We start from the raw sequence: 18327 nt of genomic DNA on the forward strand, positions 1-18327 counted from the left end.
CCCACATGGAAGCCCGTGTTGCCACAACCCTCTGCTGCGCTAGCTAGATTAACACGAACTTGGGGTACGTGTCCGTGAGCTGCTGTCACACCCTGTGACTGCAGTGTAGACGCACTCTTACAAAGAGATGGGCCTCATTCACAAAGTCCCGATTCTAAGTTTGGGGGCATTCACATCCAGGCTTTGGATTCAGCACATCGCAGAGATAAAGGCCAGAGGTGAAGTTCCGCTCCATAGACAAAGAGCATGGGACGTGGCATTTTGGTTTGGCCCCATCGCTAATCCATCAACACTTGGTGATGTTTGCAGGGGTTCAAGAATGTTGAGGACCATGAGTTTAAACAAAACAGAGATGCAAACGGGGTATCCTAGGTCATGGACTTAAACTGAGAAGCACCAGCTTCCACTGATTGCAGGCAGAGTTCAGCACCAATCTGGTCTGGCCCTCTGCCACTAAATTGTATCACATTTCTATTCCCGCAGACCTGACTTCAGGCAAGACTCCCACTGACTTCAATGAGAGTTCTGCCTGTAGAGAGGTTAGCCGGGGCTCGTCTTTCTCTGGGGCGGCGGGGACCCACATCGCCTCACTACGTCCGCGAAGAGGTCTAGCAGGGAATTCGTTCGGCCGCAGGAGTCTTCCTCCACCGCTTTTGTGAGGGCAGAAACAACACAGCTAATCATCAGCCCAAGCCCTAGGTCAGGGCAGGGCAACGGTGAGTCAGGCTCTCAAACCCTCAGACGGGGCTGAGCAAGAACAGTATATAACAGTAAGCCCAGGCCCTGGGTCCGAAGGCCTGGGAGAGGGGGAGACGGCCACCCATGAGTTGGGTGGCGGGGGGGGGAGGGCGCAGGACCTCCCACTCCACTGCGCCCCAGCCCGGGGCCCTAGCAGCGGCAGAAGAATTACTCTGAGCCTCATTCTCTGCGTCTCCCTTTCTCCATCTGTAGAACAGTGATGAGAGTGAAATTACACCGGGCATGAATTTGCCCCACTGATTTCCATGTACTTCACAGGGGTGTTGTAAGGATTAATTATTTAGGAGCGATGTATTATTTCCCCTTGGGTCGTAGGACGAGGTGAAATATACAGGTAATGAACATCTCATTCCTACCTCCCAGAGAGCCAGGTGAGGTTTAATTCATTCACATTGCTACAAAGCTCAGAGATCCTCTGCTGGAAGATGCGGTAGAAGTGGAGAGCATTATTATTCATTATGGTAATACCGGTGTTTGTTCGATCCCTGCTTGCCTAGCGCGCCGTATGGGAGAAACACACCGTGATTGACAAGAGTATTTATTTCCACCCGTGAGACAATGGCTGATCATTTACAGCCAGCAGACTGTCATTAAACTCGCTCCTTTGCATGGCTTAGTAAATTGTCTTCTCGCCAGTGCCAGCATCACATATTCCATTTTAAATGCCTCGTGCTTTTTGTTATATTTCAAAAGCATATTCTTAGGTAATGGCTGAGCTTGTGGGCACCTGAACGTGTGCCGGGAAGAAAGTGATTTGATTGAATCCCTGGAGGTCTGGACCAATGCTGTGCTATCTGAAATCCCATTGGAGGGAGGCCACAGAGCGTCAAAGTATCACCTGACTTCCCTTCAAGGGAAATGCACCCCAGGGCAACTAACAGCTAACACTGTCACTTGGGAGGGACGGGGGGGGGGGACGGGACAGGACACGCTCCCTTCCACTGCCACACGATAGCAATTGCAACTTGAAGTGGGCTGTTTTATGAGTAGCCAATTGCACTAAGCACCTCTTAGCCAAGGACTCCAGGTACTTCTTCCTGAACATGAATACAAGGCTGAAGATACCCTCCTGGGACAGAAGTATATGCATTCTGCTGATGGGTAAACTTAGGCACAGTGCGGTTAAAAATTTGCCCGTGTATTTGAGTCGGCGGCACAGCTAGGAATGGAGCACACAAATCGTGCCTCCCGGTCCCTTGCGCTAATCACTAGAAACCCCAATGTTCTGTGTCAACAGATTTTCATAAGTAATGAGCCCTTCTCTCTTGGCAAACTGTCCCCATGCATTCTCTCACTCCTCCCATGCAAGTCAGTCGCATTCATGGGCATGTCTGTTTCTATGTCCACAGAACCACTCAGGGATCTACCACAGAGGCATAATTACAGCATATACAGAAATGGCTTTTCTTATGGCATTCCAACAGAGCAAGGCAGTCAGCTACACTGAACTCAGCTCGTAAGTCCTGTTGAATCACAATTTCTCATAGACTTTTAATTGGATCAGCCTGGCTTGCTGTTAGTGTTTCTGCTTTTATCAGTCTGGCACCACTGATTGGATTTGCTTACTGCTAAAGGGCCAGATTCATTCCAGCTAGCCCTTCGGTGGGGTTACACCAGGAATAAATTTGGCCCAGCGTTTGTAGGCATTTCATGGAACTGGCTCTCCATAAATTTACACCGTGATTGACTCTTACCGCTGAGCTCACGCAGCTTTCCTATTAACTCGCATTGTGTCTGGATTGGCTCACCACTGACTGGTCGGATGTCATTTACATTGGGATGAGATTGGCATTAGGACCTTTGTTTCCCCCTCTCCCTTCAGAGATCAGATTTATTGCATAGTCAGGGCTGACTTTCCTATGTTCGCCCTTTCCCCCCACCTCAAGAAGAAGGAATCTCTTCATTGCTCCTTGCATCATGTCATATACACCTTGGGGTGATTTCTTTGGGGCAGGGAATGTGCCCTCATTCTCTGTGTAAAGTTCCAGACACATCCATTGCACTATAGACCCAAAGTAATAGTGTCATTTGGCGTGTGCTATCTCACACAAGTGCTAGGGCTGAAAAGTTTCAAAGCTGCCTAAGGGATTTGGACACCAGATTCCCATTAAGATGAATGAATGAATCCAAATCCCCTCCCTGGCTTTGAAAATCCCATCCTAGATTGACCAATTAATACAATTATATAATTTACTGGCAACAATTTTTTTTAATGTTTTTTCCCCAGAAAAGGAAGAAGGAAATGTATATAAATTTGGGGGGATTTTTTTGTTGTTGTTGCTATGGTACGTCTCTATAGCGCTGGCGTGTGTGCAAGACAAGCAAGGCCGGGTTTCGAAACAAAACAATGCACAGCTCAATGGTCTTTGAGCAGTGCGTAAATTGCGTACCTCTAGGCATGGCAGTTCATAGCCCCGACGCCTCTGGGCTCGCTGCATCCGTTAGGAAAGTGAAAAAATGCCTTGAGCCTCAGCACCGCTTTCATTACAAATGAAGCACTGTCTTTGAGCCAGTCAGCTGGGTTCAGCTTGAGAAGAGCTTCAGGGAGCCCAACAGGAAAAGAGCAACCATCCAGCATGCGTGCGGCATACTTCCCAGCACCACAGATGCACAGTGTACTGTCCTGGATGCCCCAGACGTGCCCACGCCACCCCTGAACCTAGTAAGCCGGCCCCAGTGGCAGTGTGGGAGCCCAAATCCAGGTAACCATTCCACTCTCCAAGTGAGGATGTCAGAGTACCTGGTAGTGACAGCAACTCTCTCCCATTCTGCCCGCCACAGTGCGCTGATGATAACTGGATGGAGAGTGGGCAGCACTGTTCAGATAGGATTGTCACTATTCAGTTAGTGGCAGGGTGCATCCCCGATAGCCCTGAACAGCAGCAAGGGTGGCAGTTGCTGTATCTTGGTGATCAGTTTGTTGGCTGCATTCTGAGAACAAATGGTAGATGGAGGACTATTGGCTGGGACTCGTAATCATACAAGTTTTGTTGACTTCCATCAACCTGTGATAATTATCATGATATGACTAAACTGGATGTCTACTGGCCTAGTAGGGGCAGAGTTTGTCCAAACTGGGGCACGGTATTCGCCAGCTGAGTAGCAGAGAGTGAACCCTGAACGATACAGCGCTTGCACGTTACGCCCCCAGGTGAACCCTACCAGTTTGTTCAGGAAACAGTTTTGAGCTACTTTAGTGGCCTGTGTGATCTAGGCTGACCCTGACTGACTTTGGCCCTTGTCCAACCGCTGGCCATTCAAAATGATGTTACGCTCCACTTGGCTCTGAGCATCATGTAAGTGGAAGCACATTGACCCAGTCTTTGATGTACTCGGTTGCAATCCCCATTTCTTGCAATGGTCACATATGGTAGCCATCTTTTACTATTCAGGCCTTCTTCAATATTTTGGAAGTCATGGTCTCTTGAGGCCAGGCACCTATCCTTGCCATACATGAACCATCTGCAGATGGTGTTCAGGAGGTCACTGGTGAATACTTGAAATAGAGTTGGTGCCAGCACCGTTACTTGTGGGAGTCTGTTCTGCTGGAATCGCCAGCGGCTGGTTTTATAGCCCAGAGCCACCAGAAAACATCTACCTTGGAGCCTCAGCTCATTTGCCATCTTGCCATGACAACCCATCCAGGGTGACCTGTTGTATACCAAACAAACTGAAGATACAGCAGGTAGGGTTATCAGTCCAGCTAAGGGAAACAAGACCAAATGCAGCTTCAGCCCACCCCATAAATAGGCGTGTGTTTGTGTGTGTGTGTATATATATATATATATAAAATGTCATTCAAACATATTGTGGGGGACGTGGAAGGAAGAATTCAGATTGTAAGACAAGTATTCACAGTACTAGTCAAAACGCAATCAGTCCTTAATGGCTCGGTCCACTCAATTTGTACACAAGGACAAGCCTAACTTACCACCTACATGCAAGACAACTCTTCCATTTCCCTTTGCTCCGAGCCTCTTCTATTCCTCCTCTTCTACTTCCACCTATTCCTTGGAATTCCGTGTAAACTGTGAGAGGCTGTCTTCTCTGTAGAGAAGACCTGGGTGATTGGCTCCTGGGTCTGGGCACTGGGTGAGCCTGGGTGTGAGCAACCACACTGCAAAAGCCTACCCAGGTTACTGTGTCCTCACTGCGGCTGCACTCACCCATGCGTGTCGCTAGGACTTCTGGGGGTACAGCCATGGTTATTTGTGCCAGAGGAGGCTGAGCCATTCTGTGGGTATGTCACCACTGCAAACAAACAAACAAACAAACAAACAAACAAACAAACAAACTAACAACCCCATGTTGGTGAGCCTCAGAGCCCAGATCTGCAAACTCAGAGGGCTCATGTTACAGCACTAAATATACCGGGTAGAAGTTCCCACTTGGGTTCTGAAGCCTGGTGATAGGGTGGGTCTCAGAGCCTGACCTCCAACACAAGCGGGAACATCTATGTGGCTGTTTTTAGTGCTGTATCATGTGAGCCCCCCACCCTGAGTCTGCAGACCCAGGCTCTGAGCCTCACTGCTGTCGGGTGTTTGGGGTTTTTTCCCAGCAGTGTCGATGTACCCTATGATTCTTTCCCAGTGAACTGTGGGCAAACTTGTCTGTCCTTCTGGGTATGCGGGGGAATCATGGGAAGGCACGAGAGGACTATCGGCACTCCAGCGGTTTAGCCTGGGTCTACACTGCAAAGTGGGGGGGTTACTAGTCTGAGGGAAAGCTGCACCCCAGCCCAGGTGGCCAGCCCATGCTGCAATGATCACTCTGCTATTTTTAGTGTGCTAGCTCCATCTGAGCTACCCACCCTGGGACGCGCCCCCTCCCCCGGCTGCAGTGTAGACATGTCCACAGAAGCGTCCTCCTCTCTACGGCCCTGCTCCAAAGCCTGTGGACGCCAATGGCCTGTGTTCATGATGAACCAACCAGTCCTTCCATTCCAGTCAACAGCAAAACTCCCATTGACTTCAATGGGAGAAGCACCTCTCTGTCTGGCCTGCATTCACTCCGTACTCTCTGAGGCGTGGGCCCACTAGGCTCTAGCTCTTAGGGTTTTATCCTGCCCCCCGTCACCACAATGTCTGAGCACCTCCCATATTAACCTCTTTAGCAATTGCTGAGGCCATAGCAGGCTCCATGGGGTCTCAGGCTGTGTTGCCCACATAACACCCACCTCACTTCACAAGGATCTTTTTTATTCTTTTCTTTTCTTTTATTTCCATCTGTAACTGTTGCATTAGCAAACCGAGCGGAGGAAGAGCATCTTTCAGCCACTGTGCTGGAGCCAGTTCTTTTTATAGACATAAGAACGGCCATATAGGATCAGACCAAAGGTCCATCTAGCCCAGTATCCTGTCTTCCAACAGTGGCCAGTGCCAGGTGGCCCAGAGGGAAGGAACAGAACAGGGAATCATCAAGTGATCCATCCCCTGTCGCCCATTCCCAGCTTCTGGCAAACAGAGGCTAGGGACACCATCCCTGCCCATCCTGGCTAATAGCCATTGATGGACCTATCCTCCATGAACTTATCTAGTTCTTTTTTGAACCCTGTTATAGTCTTGGCCTTCACAACATCCTCTGGTAAGGAGTTAATAATAATAATATATGGAGATATACCTATCTCATAGAGCTGGAAGGGACTGGAAAGGTCATTGAGTCCAGTCCCCTACCTTCACTAGCAGGACCAAGTACTGTCCCTGACAGTTTTTGTGTCCCCCCCCCGAATGGCCCCCTCAAGAATTGAACTCACAACCCTGGGTTTAGCAGACCAATGCTCAAACCACTGAGCTATTCTTCCCAAGGTTGACTGTGCCCTGTGTGAAAAAATACTTCCTTTAATATGGCCTTCATCTCCCTAATGCAGAAAAAACTGACTACTTAAAAAAAAATTACAGACAAGGTATCTGGTATCCTATGGCAGGAATTAAAGTGGGAGGATGACAGGATTGCCTAGACTATCCCCTTCATTTCCACATGCTCTAACCACCCTGTCTCTCCTGACTTCAGATCTCTGCTCCAAACCCCCTTCTCATCACTAATCTCTGCCCCGGGGCTCGCTGGCCCTTTATTAATTTTAAAACAACACACAGACAATTAAAAAACCCTCATGAAACAGAAAATAAATCATCCCAAGCCCTTGTCAATAATGCTCTCCCAAGGGCAGGTTTGTCTTTCCCTGTGCTGTCTGTTGTCTTTTCTACATCCCCCACCATGACCAGCTGTTGTTTCTTACCCCTTATCCACCAAGGGCCAAAGTTTTCCAGTCACCCCCTTGATTTATGACTATTTCTATGACGGTAGCACCTGAAAGGCCTACGGGGCATCTGGGCTCTATTGTGCTAGACACTGTCCACTCACACTAAAAGAGACAGTTCCTGTCCCCAATGCTTACAACCTTTTACATATGGGTCACATTGGGACCCACTGGGACCCAAGACCATAACAAGGTTCAAAAAAGAACTAGATAAGTTCATGGAGGATAGGTCCATCAATGGCTGTTAGCCAGGATGGGCAGGGATAGTGTCCCTAGCCTGTTTGCCAGAAGCTAGGAATGGGCTACAGGACATGGATCACTTGATGATTCCCTGTTCTGTTCATTCCCTCTGGGGCACCTGTCACTGGCCACAGCCGGAGGACAGGATATTGGGCTAGAGGGACCTTTGGTCTGACCCAGTTGGGCCATTCTTATATGTTCTTAATGGCTGGAAGTTGGACGCTAGACGAATCCAGACAGGAAATAAGAGAGATATTTTTAACAGTGAAAGTAATTAACCCGTGGACCTGGCGGATTCTCCATCGCAGACAATTTTTACATCAAGACCGGCTGTTTTTCTAAAGGATCTGCTCTAGGACTTATTTTGGGGAAGTTCTCTGGCCTGGACGATACAGGAGGCTAGACTATATCAGCGGTTTCCCACTTGTGGTCCGTGGACCTGTAGGGGTGGGGGTGGGGATGCAGACTACGTCTAAGATCTCCAAAGGGGTCTGCACCTCCATTTGAAATTTGGGGGGAGGGGGGTCTGCAAATGAAAAAAAGGTTGAAAACCACTGGATGAGATGGTCTTTTCTGGCCTTGGAGTGGGCAAACCCCTGGCCTGCTGCAGGGGGCTCTAAAGGCAGTAGGTAGATGGGGCTTGGATGGGCTTCTCCCCGGGCATTGATCGTCTCCTATTACTTCCATGGACAGGGCCACCTGCCCCAGTGGTGCTGGGTGAGTTATGACCCTGCCGCCCTGTATCCTAAGGGTTATTCAGGACAGAGTTTGGGGGGAAGGGCGGATTATTCCAATATCGCCCCCCCTTCCCGGATCTCTTGGTGCAGAGTATTGTGGAGGTGAGGCCACTCCCTGGGCAGGCAGGTAACTCATCCCTAGGTGTGTGTGTGGGGGGGCAGGCAGGAAGCATAAGACAGGTGGCAGCTCCCTGCCCGGGAGCCCCGTCTTCCAGCGCTAGGGGCTCCGTGTGGGCACCTCTGGCTCCCCGCGGGGCGCCCCGGGCCGGAGCCCTTCCCCAGGCGGCCAGAACAGCCCCCGCCCCCTCCCCGCAGCAGCCACCCCCAGCCGAGGCCGCTTTAAAAGCCAAAGCTCCCCCCACCGCCCAGCCACGGTACGGCACCGGCAGCCGGTCTAGCCGGAGAGTCTCCCCGCAGCGCGCCAGCCGGGCTAGCCGGAGCGTCTCCCCGGAGCCGGAGCCGGGGCCGCTGCCCGCCGCCCGATCATGCGCCCCTCCGCGGCTTGGCTGCTGCTCCTCGCCCTGCCCGCCTGCCTGGCTGCGCCCTCCCGGCCTGTCTACACCAACCACTGGGCAGTGCAGGTGCTGGGCGGGCCGGGCGAGGCAGCCAGGCTGGCCTCCGCCTACGGCTACGTGAACCTGGGACAGGTAAGCGCCCGGCACCCCCTTTGCTGCCAACTTTGGGTGGATGGGGAGAGAGGGCGGGCGGCTTGTCCCCAGTGGCCGGGGGCGGCTCTGCCCCTTTGCCCTGCCCGCGGGCACCGGCTCCAGGTGCCCAGGAGCCGGTAGCTGGCTGTGCCCGAGCGCGCAGCGCTTCCAACTTTCTCTCCGTGGCTCCGGAGCGCAGCGTCCCCGTGCGCCCTGGGAACGCAGCGAGCTCGGGTCCAGTGCGCAGAGCGCAGGGGCTTGGGTGCCCAGCCCGCAGGCTGAACCCGGGCAGGTCCCCGGGGCGGGCAGGGAAGCTGTTGAAAGGCTGCGGGGGTTGTTCTTTGGCCGCAAGGCCGGCCAGCCCCTTCTCTCACTGCTGGCAAAGGCTTCGCCCCGAGCGGGCACCTGGAAGTTTGAAAGTCCAGCTAGAGCTAAGGGGCGAGCGCAAGTGCCGAAAAGGCAGCACAGGTTCTCATCAGGTTGGACGCTTAAAGTCAGAGCCTGGCCCCAGTGAAGTTTTGCCATTGATTTCTGGGGGGGTGGCAGGATCAGGCCCCGCCGACCCCTGTCTCTCTCTGGTGTTCCTCGCACCATCTCTGCCTCTCTGCAGATCAGCGGATCCTTCCTTGTAAGCTCTGTTCCCAAGTTCAGGACTGCTGGACGCCTTTTCCTCTTGGCAGGCTGGCGGCTGGAGCGTTTTCCTATGATTAATATCCAGCGACGCCTAGCTTTATTTAACGTTAATGGTTAAAAATGTGCGCTAGTCGAGACGTGAAAACAGATGTACAAAATGGGCAATTAGTTACCTAAATCCGGGGGAAGCAGCGAAGTGGAAAGGAATCAATATTTAATTTTTGCAGCGCCAAATGTGCCCTTATCAATTTAAACAGGTTTATGAAGCCTCATGTATTTTTCATGCCCACTTTGTGCTTGAACTAGATTGAGTTTTGGTTTGGGAAGAGTGAAGAAGTTCTGGACTGGATAGGACTATTCTACAGTTTAGGGGAAATTTCAAGTTTGATTCAGCTCTGTTAACGGCTTGTAATGGCTTGAACTAACTTTTAATACTGTTAGTAGCAACTCTGAAATGATCTCATGAGTAGGTTTTTTTCCTATAATAGTGGTTGCTTGATGTAGGTAGCAGTAGGACTGGAATTAATAGTTTAAAGGGCATAGCAAATCTATGGAAAACACCCAGCCCTTCTCCAGATGGGACTTGTACATTTCAAGTACAGAACAAAATGTGAGAACATATTCTTGTGAGGGGGAAAAAGCTTGTAAATAATCAAGGGGGCTAGAGCAAAACACCACCCATGTTGTTTTTTGTAGGTAAACATTGAAGAGCTTTAGGGTTTAGAAGAGATGGCTAAATCCAAAATGAACAAAGCCCCCTTGCAAGTAGGAATGGATGGTGTGGAGGAGGGAAATTAAGTGTGAGGTTTGTAGTGCACACAGTGAGTGATTATGAGATTGTAATGTATAGTCTCCTAGTGAGATTAAAAAGAGAAAGATGTGGTTAAAGAATGTATGCAAACTACAGCCATAAAGGATCAAATCAAGTTACAGATAAACTCGTTTTGTAATTCCAACCATAGTACCATGCAGTGTTTAAATGTAGTTGTGTCATTATCCCTGCAGAAACCAGTAAAGTGTGGTGCTGCTTAATCTAAATCGAATTTTCTTTGTGTTATAACTCCTATCTTGATACTGGTAACGTTTGCTGTTCGGTAAAAGTAATTTTGATCACTTGAATTTATATTTGTGGACTTAACAAACTTTTGACTTGGCTGGCTGCAGTTTATCTAAAATCTAGCAGAACATTATCAACTTTTGCGGTAAATCCCTCAAAGCACTTCTGTGGCTTACATTTTACTTTCCTCAAACAACTTTGTTTTCTCTCAAAACTTCGTAAATCTTCTTTAATAAACGTTCCTCGGGGTTTCATCCTGAGTTTAGTGCTTTCCTTGATTGCTTACAGTCTGCCTGTTCAGTGTGTTCCCAGGACAGCGCTTCTCTGTCCAGGTGGCAATTCAATGTGTCTGGATGCTAAAAGTATCTCCTGAACTGCACTCTAAATTATAATCCAATTCGACATGTCCCATTTTTAGTATAATTAAATAACTAACATTGAAGTATAAACACAAACTACCAGATCAAGATTCCTGCAGTATCCTCATCTGAGATCTGTGGTGCTTTTATGTGGCCACAAAGGCTTTGCCTAAATCCTACAACTCCCGTGTGTGGACCCATAACCTGTGTTTATAGGCTGAAATATCATGCAGATGAGGTACCCAATACCTAAATGATCCAGATGAATAGATTATAAAGCCAGAAGGAATCATTGTGATCATCTAGTCTGACCTTCTGTATAACACAAGCCGTCAGACTTTCTGAATTAATTCCTGTTTGAACTACATCTTGATTTAATAATTGTCAGTGAGCGAGAATCCACTACGACCCTGGTAAAATGTTTCATTAGTTAATTACCTTCACTGTTAAAAATTTTGCACTTTATTTCCACTCCTAATTTGTCTAGCTTCAAGTCCCAGCTATCGGGTCTTCTACTGTTATAAGCCAGATTGAAGAGCCAGCCCTCTGCTGTCAAATTTCTGTTCCCTATGTAGGTACTCAGACTGTGATCAAGTCATTCCTTAACCTTCTCTTTGATAAACAAAACAGATTGAATTCCATGGGGCTTTCACTTTAAGGCCAGTTTTCCAATCCTGTAATCATTCTCGTGGCTATTCTCTGAACCCTCTCCAGTTTTTCAACACTCTTCTTGAATTGTGGACACCAAACAGGAGTCCAGCAGCCGTTGCACCAGTGCCAAATACAGAGGCAGCGTAACCTCCTATTTGATAGTCCCCTCTTTATACGTTAAAGGCTCATGTTAGCCCGTTTGGCCACAGCGTTGCATTCGGAGCCCATGTTCAGCCGATTATTCAGCATGAGCCCAAGTCCTTTTCAAAGTCACTGCTTAGTCCCCAGAAGTATGAGGTACATTCGTTGTTCCTAGATGTATGACTCTACATTTGGCCGTATTAAAATGCATATGGTTTTCCTGTGTCCAGCTTTCCAAGTAATCCAGATCTTCATACTCAGCTCATCTTGATGACCACATTTTTTTAGTAACGTGTAGTACAGGGGTCGGCAACCTCTGGCACGCGGCTGACCAGGGAAAGCTCCTGGTGGGCCCGGCCGGTTTGTGTACCTGCCGTGTCAGCAGGTTTGGCCGATCGCGGCTCCCACTGGCCGCGGTTTGTCGTCCCAGGCCAATGGGGGCTGCAGGAAGCGACGCAGGCGAGGGATGTGCTGGCTGCAGCTTCCCGCTGCCCCCATTGGCCTGGAGCAGAGAACCACGGCCAGTGGGAGCCGCAATCGGCCGAACCTGCTGACGCGGTAGGTAAACAAACTGGCCTGGCCCACCAGGGTGCTTACCCTGGCGAGCCGCGTGCCAGAGGTTGCTGACCTCTGGTGTAGTGTTAGCATGCCAATGGAGAGTGATCTTACATAAAAGCATGCAGCAATACAAATAGACTCAGAGGGACTGCATTAAGGAGGGGGTCTCAGTTTAGCCTTGCATTGGTTGGGGTTTAGGCGTGGGGGTGGAGAATGGATCTATCCAAGTTTTGATTCTCAGCTGGGGTTTCGGATGAACTCTGGAGTTGAAACCTGTTCCACTTGAAGTCAAAGAGATTTCTGTCATCGACTTGAACGGAGCCAGGATTCCCACCTGCGTTTCCACAGTTAAAGGGACACTCTAAAGGTTAAAAGGGCACCAAACCTGACACTGTCTCATCCCACACAAGGCAACTGTACACTTCTTTTCTTAATGATTGTATTCCTAGGAGGGGACAGGCTCATCTCTAGACATTCAGAATTTCAGATGATTTTAATCTGGGATGCTAAAAACTCATTTTCACATGATCTTCACACTTGTTTAACGGAAAGAGCCCACAGGCAGTACAACAGGGGTCGGCAACCTTTGACACGCTGCCCATCAGGGAAATCCATTGGCAGGCCTGGCCAGTTTGTTTATCTGCTGCGTCCGCAGGTTTGGCCGATCGCGGCTCCCACTGGCCGCGGTTTGCTGCTCCAGGCCAACAGGGGCTGCGGGAAGCAGCGTGAGCCGAGGGATGCGCTGGCTGCCGCTTCCCGCAGCCCCCCCATTGGCCTGAAGCAGCGAACCGTGCCAATGGGCGCTCCGATCGGCTGAACCTGTGGATGCTGCAGGTAAACAAACCATCCCAGCCCGCCAGCGGATTTCCCTGATGGGCCGTGTGCCAAAGGTTGCCGATCCCTGCAGTACAAACTTACCCTGTGAGTCATGCTTCCCAGAACATTGTTTGCAGAATTAAGAGAGCGGTATCCAGTGTGCATGGTTGGCAGTGCGACTTAGTCAATTGCCTTATTTGGAGTTTTGATACATGGGTGAGGTTTTTTATTTTATGCTTTTTATCCCCAAATTAGGCAGGAGTTACAGTTTATACCCTCATTCAATCACCGCCAAAAATGGACAAACCCAACCTTTCTAGGGCCTAATTCTGTGAGGATCAGACTTCAGTGAGCAGTGCTCATCCGTTCATGGGAGGTGTAATTAGAACCCAGGTGCTACTCTGTCTGTCTAAAACACAGATTAACCTTTCTGTAGGGCAAGATTCTGCTGGGAGCATTGTCATCACTGTCATTTAGGCATTTGAAATTCTGAAATGACCAAATCCTAGAAGTTGTATATAAAAATTGCTTTGGGGCTTTGAATGTCGTTCTCATAACTACTGTCTCTTCCCCCAAATGAATGGGACTTGACTGTCACAACAATTAACATGTGGCAGTTTAGGGGGGAAGCCTTTCAGGTCATAAGTGTGAAATTTTGTATGGAAAACAATGTTCATAGATGGGTCTGGAACCCTAATTTGATTTGTGTTTTAAATGAAACAAATCCTTTAAATTAAAGAAAGGAACTTAAAATAACCAAACATCCTGCTCATTCTTAACACCTGTGACAACACTCCTCAGCCCTGATCTACACTAGCGGGATTCTGTTGGTCCCTGGGAGCAGAGCTTCAAGGATATATTAACTGTACCCTGGAGCAGCTATGTTGGAACTCTTCTAATACAATAGTTGAGAGAGCGAAGCTAGGTTGCAATCTCTCAAGGGCAATACATTTCTGCTCATCTAGTACACAGTGGATGGCACAAACAGGCATTGTTTAGAGACAGGATTGTTTCGCTTTGGCTGAAGAGCATAGCTAGTTGTTGTGGATTTACTTTTGGGACGTATTTACGTACTCGATTTTTCTGTATGTTCTCTGTTTTGCCTGGTGCTCTGACCTTTTTTTGGGCTTCAAACCAAGGAGCATGGCCCAGAGCCAACTCTATGGAAATGTCTTAATGCTCTAAGTGCTTTTGAATCGGTTTTTAAATGCCTGTGGTTACAATAATAGCTGCACAACTGGCATTAAGTTTTGGGTGGCCATATCTTACCTTAGTTTTGTAACAAAGCAGCGGGATTCAAATGCCACGGAGGACACTTCGCTGGGTTGTTTTTGTTTATGCAACTTTGTTGATTTGCAAAGTGATTTTCAGACAGTTCCTGACCCAGAGCGTTCCCAATCAGGGGGTCCAATCATGGAAACACCAGCAATAGTGTTTACTACTATGAAAAGCCCCACTGATTTCAGGATCATGCCTTACGTAGCAAGCAGTATGCCCAGGATTAGGCCATTTGACAGTAGACAGGCAAAAAGAGAGAAATGGTGCTGGAGAGTGAGATGTGACCAAAGTCCTGGAGTTTGGCTTGTTCAGGATAGGCACAGTCTGGTTGGTTCTAGTTTATTTCCCCTTCCTCCCATTGTATATGGTAAATATTAATTCAGATTACATAATGCAATAACATTTATGTAAAAGAAGAGCCCTGTTCTACCACCTTTATCATGCTGTGCTAGTACCTTCCTTTGCAAATAGTCTGTCCTCCTGCCGTCATTGCGGCTACTCACGAAATGCTGCTCGCTGGGAGCAAGGGTGGCAAACCGGGGCCTTAAGTTGGGTGGTAAAAGCAGGGCAGACCTTGAGGGAACGGTGGGTGGGTGGGGAGAAGAAGTGGGCAGGACAGTGTCCGATGAATGAGGCATGACCTGGGATGAACAGGTTGCTGAGCGAGGGGCGTGGGAAAAGACTGAATGCAAGCCATATGCCAGTGAGTAATAAGGATGGGCAGAAAAGAGCTTACGATGCACAGAAATATGACCAAATGGAGAAAATTAAATCGAGCAACTCTCATTTCCACCAGTGTAATAATGTTAACTACTCCAAATTGTGTCCTGGGTGCGATCAGAATCGGTTGTTGAATTCTGACTAGAAGAGGGAGAACTTAAAAATTCCACAGACAGTGCGTTTAAGAAGAATATGATCTATGAAGCCAAGACTCTAAAGACTGCTATACTTGGCTTTCACTTCTAAGGAATGTTAGTTCATTGTAACTTCAAAAATCACTATTCGTAGTCTGTTATAAAAAACCCTTCATACGATAAACAATCTTGGATTCTAACACCATCCAAACCTACTGGAGTATTTTGCAGACCTGGCAGGATGCATAAGGTCCTTAATCCATTTTCACTAAAACGGGGATGAATATAACTCCTTCAGCTTCTAGCTGTTCACACACTTCATAGGATGGAATTGGCAGACACGTGTTTCCATGGAAACCAGGCCATCAATATCCTTACTGTAATAATGATGGCATGGCAAGGAAAGAAACACTTCCTCATTGTTTCTGACTTACTCACTGCAGACATAAACAAGCTGAGCGGGGCAGCATTGACCTGAGACTTTACATCAGGGCTTCATTTACCTCCATTAGCAAGAAACTGTGCTTCACATTTTTCTTCAAGTACAAACCCAGGTTGGCTCGAAATAAACATAAACTCCTCTCAAACTTCTGCCACAGTTCCAAATTGCTAATCAATTCAGAAAATTAAAATCGACCCCATGCTTAAATGAGCACCTCCCATGCTGATGGAGCCGCGTCCTTGGCAGAAATATAATGTCAGAGGAATCAAGATCAATAGCTGTGGGAAGTAGTAAACTTGCTTAGGGGGAAAAAATGAACACTTAAGCATGCTCCTAAAATTCCTGTGAGATTCTAGTGATCTATATGGCCAGACACAGCATTCCCAGGCTTTGGGAACAGAGCTTCTGAGGTACATACATTATCCTAGAATAACCTGCCTAGATTAGTACAGCTGTATAACATTCTTACTGGGGTGACTGACTTTTTTTTTTTTTAAATGAGCAAGTAAAATGTCATCATCATCATGCTAATAGTAGACAAGTCCATTTTTGCACTGAGGCTGATAAATTTCCATGACAATTTGGCAACCTATGTACGACAACCCTGAGAGAGGCAATATTTTCTCTCTTTGAGTACCACATAGATGGGCTTTATAGCTCCCTGCTTTATGGCAACTCTGATTGTCCTTTGACGCTGATGCTAACGAGGTGTCAGCATTGGTTGGTCTCCTCTTCAGTATGCTATATATTCTAATTATGTAGACTAGTTTCCTTGTCTCATTCTGAGTTAATGTTCTTGTGACCTAGACACTTTTGAAGATACTGCATTTATGAAATCTTTTGGGGAGTGCTCGCTCAGAGGGCGGAGGGATAGCTCAGTGGTTTGAGCATTGGTCTGCTAAACTCAGTGTTGGGAATTCAATCCTTGAGGGGGCCACTTAGGGATCTGGGGCAAAATCAGTACTTGGTCCTGCTAGTGAAAGCAGGGGGCTGGACTCAATGACCTTTCAGGGTCCCTTCCAGTCCTGTGAGATAGGTATATCTCCGTATACAAAATGGCTATACCAACACCTTCTCATTGAATGTGGAAATTCCCAGACTGCTGAGTTTCTCAACCCACAGTGGCTTTAGCCTCTCTCTCTCTTTTTTTTTTTTAACCATTTAAGATAAGTAGTTCAATTACTGGGATTTAGTTTCCCTCCACATCTAGTTTGTAATTACATCTATACCTGTAGGGATTATACCATTATGGTAAACCACATTAAATGAAATCATTTGATCACCTAATCTGACCTCCTGTATAATACAGGCCATAGAATTTTACCGTTACCTCTGCATTGAGCAACGACTTGAGAGGTGGAGACTCCATCACTTCCCTTGGGAATGTGGCAGACATTTGTGCCGTATTTCTAATTTGAGTTTGTCTAGCTTTAAGCTTCAGATCTTGGCTTGTATTCTGCTTACACTAAACTGAAGAGCCCTTATTATCTTCCCGGGCAGGTAATTGTGCACTGCAATCAAGTCACCTCTCAATCTTCTTCTGATAAGCTAAACAGATTGGGATCTTTAAGTCTCTCACTGTAAGGCACTTTCTCCCTCCCTCACATCACCTTTGTGACTCTGTTCTAAACCCTCTCCAATTTTTCCACCTTCTTTGTAAAATGTGGACACCAGAACTGGACACAGGATTCTAGTATCACTCTCACCATGGGTGTATACGGAGGTAAAAATCACCCCCTATTCCTTCTCGTAACTCCCTTGTTTAAACATCCAAGGATTGCATTGGTCCATTTTGCTGCAGCTTTGCACTGGGAGCTCACACTGAATTATTTGTCTTCTATGACCCCAAAATAGAGCTGGCCAAAAATTTTCCAGCAAAACTATTTTTTTAAAATGAAAAATAGGATGTCTGATGAAAAAATATTTTATGAAGTGTCTACTTTCTGTGGGAAGTTTTTTTTTTCCATTTAAATATTTCATCCTAAAACTTCTGGAATTTCACCCAGAACTTGAAAATTTCCATGTAAACTTTTGACAAAAAGTTATCAAATTTCTACAAGGGGGGGAAAAGATTCAGACCAGCTCTACTCCTAAATCCTGTCCAGAGTCCCTGCCTCCCAGGATAGAAGTCCCCCATTCTGTAGGTATGGACTGCACTCCTTGCTCCTTGATGTATGACTGTGTTTTAATACATCTGAATACATTTTTTTTAATGGGTCCAGCTTACCAAGTGATCCAGATCGCTCTGTATGCCTGTTTTGTCCTCCTCATCATTTACTGCTGCCAATCTTTCTGTCATCCACAGATTTTAATCAGCAGTGACTAGATTTACTTCAGATCTTTGATAAATGTGCTGATTAACAGATAACCTGCTTTTTTTTGGTGAGGAATATAACTTCATCATCAGGGTGTGTCCATGTAGGTGTTGAAGAGGCTACTATGTCTCAAGCATAACTAATCGAGCTGGACAGAAAAAGTCCAACATTTCCTCAGTATTTGCTGATTCTGCAACAATCAAAACATTCCACCGAGATTGTTCAATTTCATCAAAGTTCCGACAGAACTCAGAGGGCAGCATTCCGATGGAAACCTGTCTGATTTCCAGCCAGTTCCCCAGCTGGTGGGCTGCTGGGGACCCCAGGGCTTCCAAGGTCCATAGCTCTGAGGCAGCCAGCCAGGTGGACTGCCCTGGTATCAGGGCTTCGTTCCGTTTTCTGGAGAATTTCTAAATGTTTGGTTTTCATTCCTAACTGGAATTAAACCAGTTTTTTAAACATCTAAATCCTCTGTGAAACAAAATTATTTTTCTTTACACAACTCTACTAACTAACTTTTCAAAGCCCAACCTTCAGCAATCTTATAGTCCTTGTAGGCTCAATATACCCTGGCAGCAGGTTAA

At 47.5% G+C, this 18327-nt stretch overlaps 1 protein-coding gene across 3 annotated transcripts in view; it reads left to right on the plus strand.

Moving 5' to 3' along the window:
- PCSK6 (proprotein convertase subtilisin/kexin type 6) overlaps positions 1-18327 on the plus strand; it is a 139961-nt gene that overhangs the window by 13009 nt on the left and 108625 nt on the right. For 2 of the 3 annotated variants that reach the window (XM_054042654.1, XM_054042655.1), the window contains exon 1: positions 8391-8639. In XM_054042654.1, the coding sequence (XP_053898629.1) occupies positions 8478-8639 (162 nt within the window). In that variant the 5' untranslated portion in view covers positions 8391-8477. Of the gene's footprint in view, positions 1-483; positions 717-8390; positions 8640-18327 lie in introns of those variants that run through there. The other variant, XM_054042656.1, reaches the window with a different exon arrangement.

This window comes from Malaclemys terrapin, chromosome 10 (genome assembly GCF_027887155.1).
Source record: "Malaclemys terrapin pileata isolate rMalTer1 chromosome 10, rMalTer1.hap1, whole genome shotgun sequence".
In the NCBI taxonomy this organism is placed as follows: domain Eukaryota; kingdom Metazoa; phylum Chordata; order Testudines; family Emydidae; genus Malaclemys; species Malaclemys terrapin.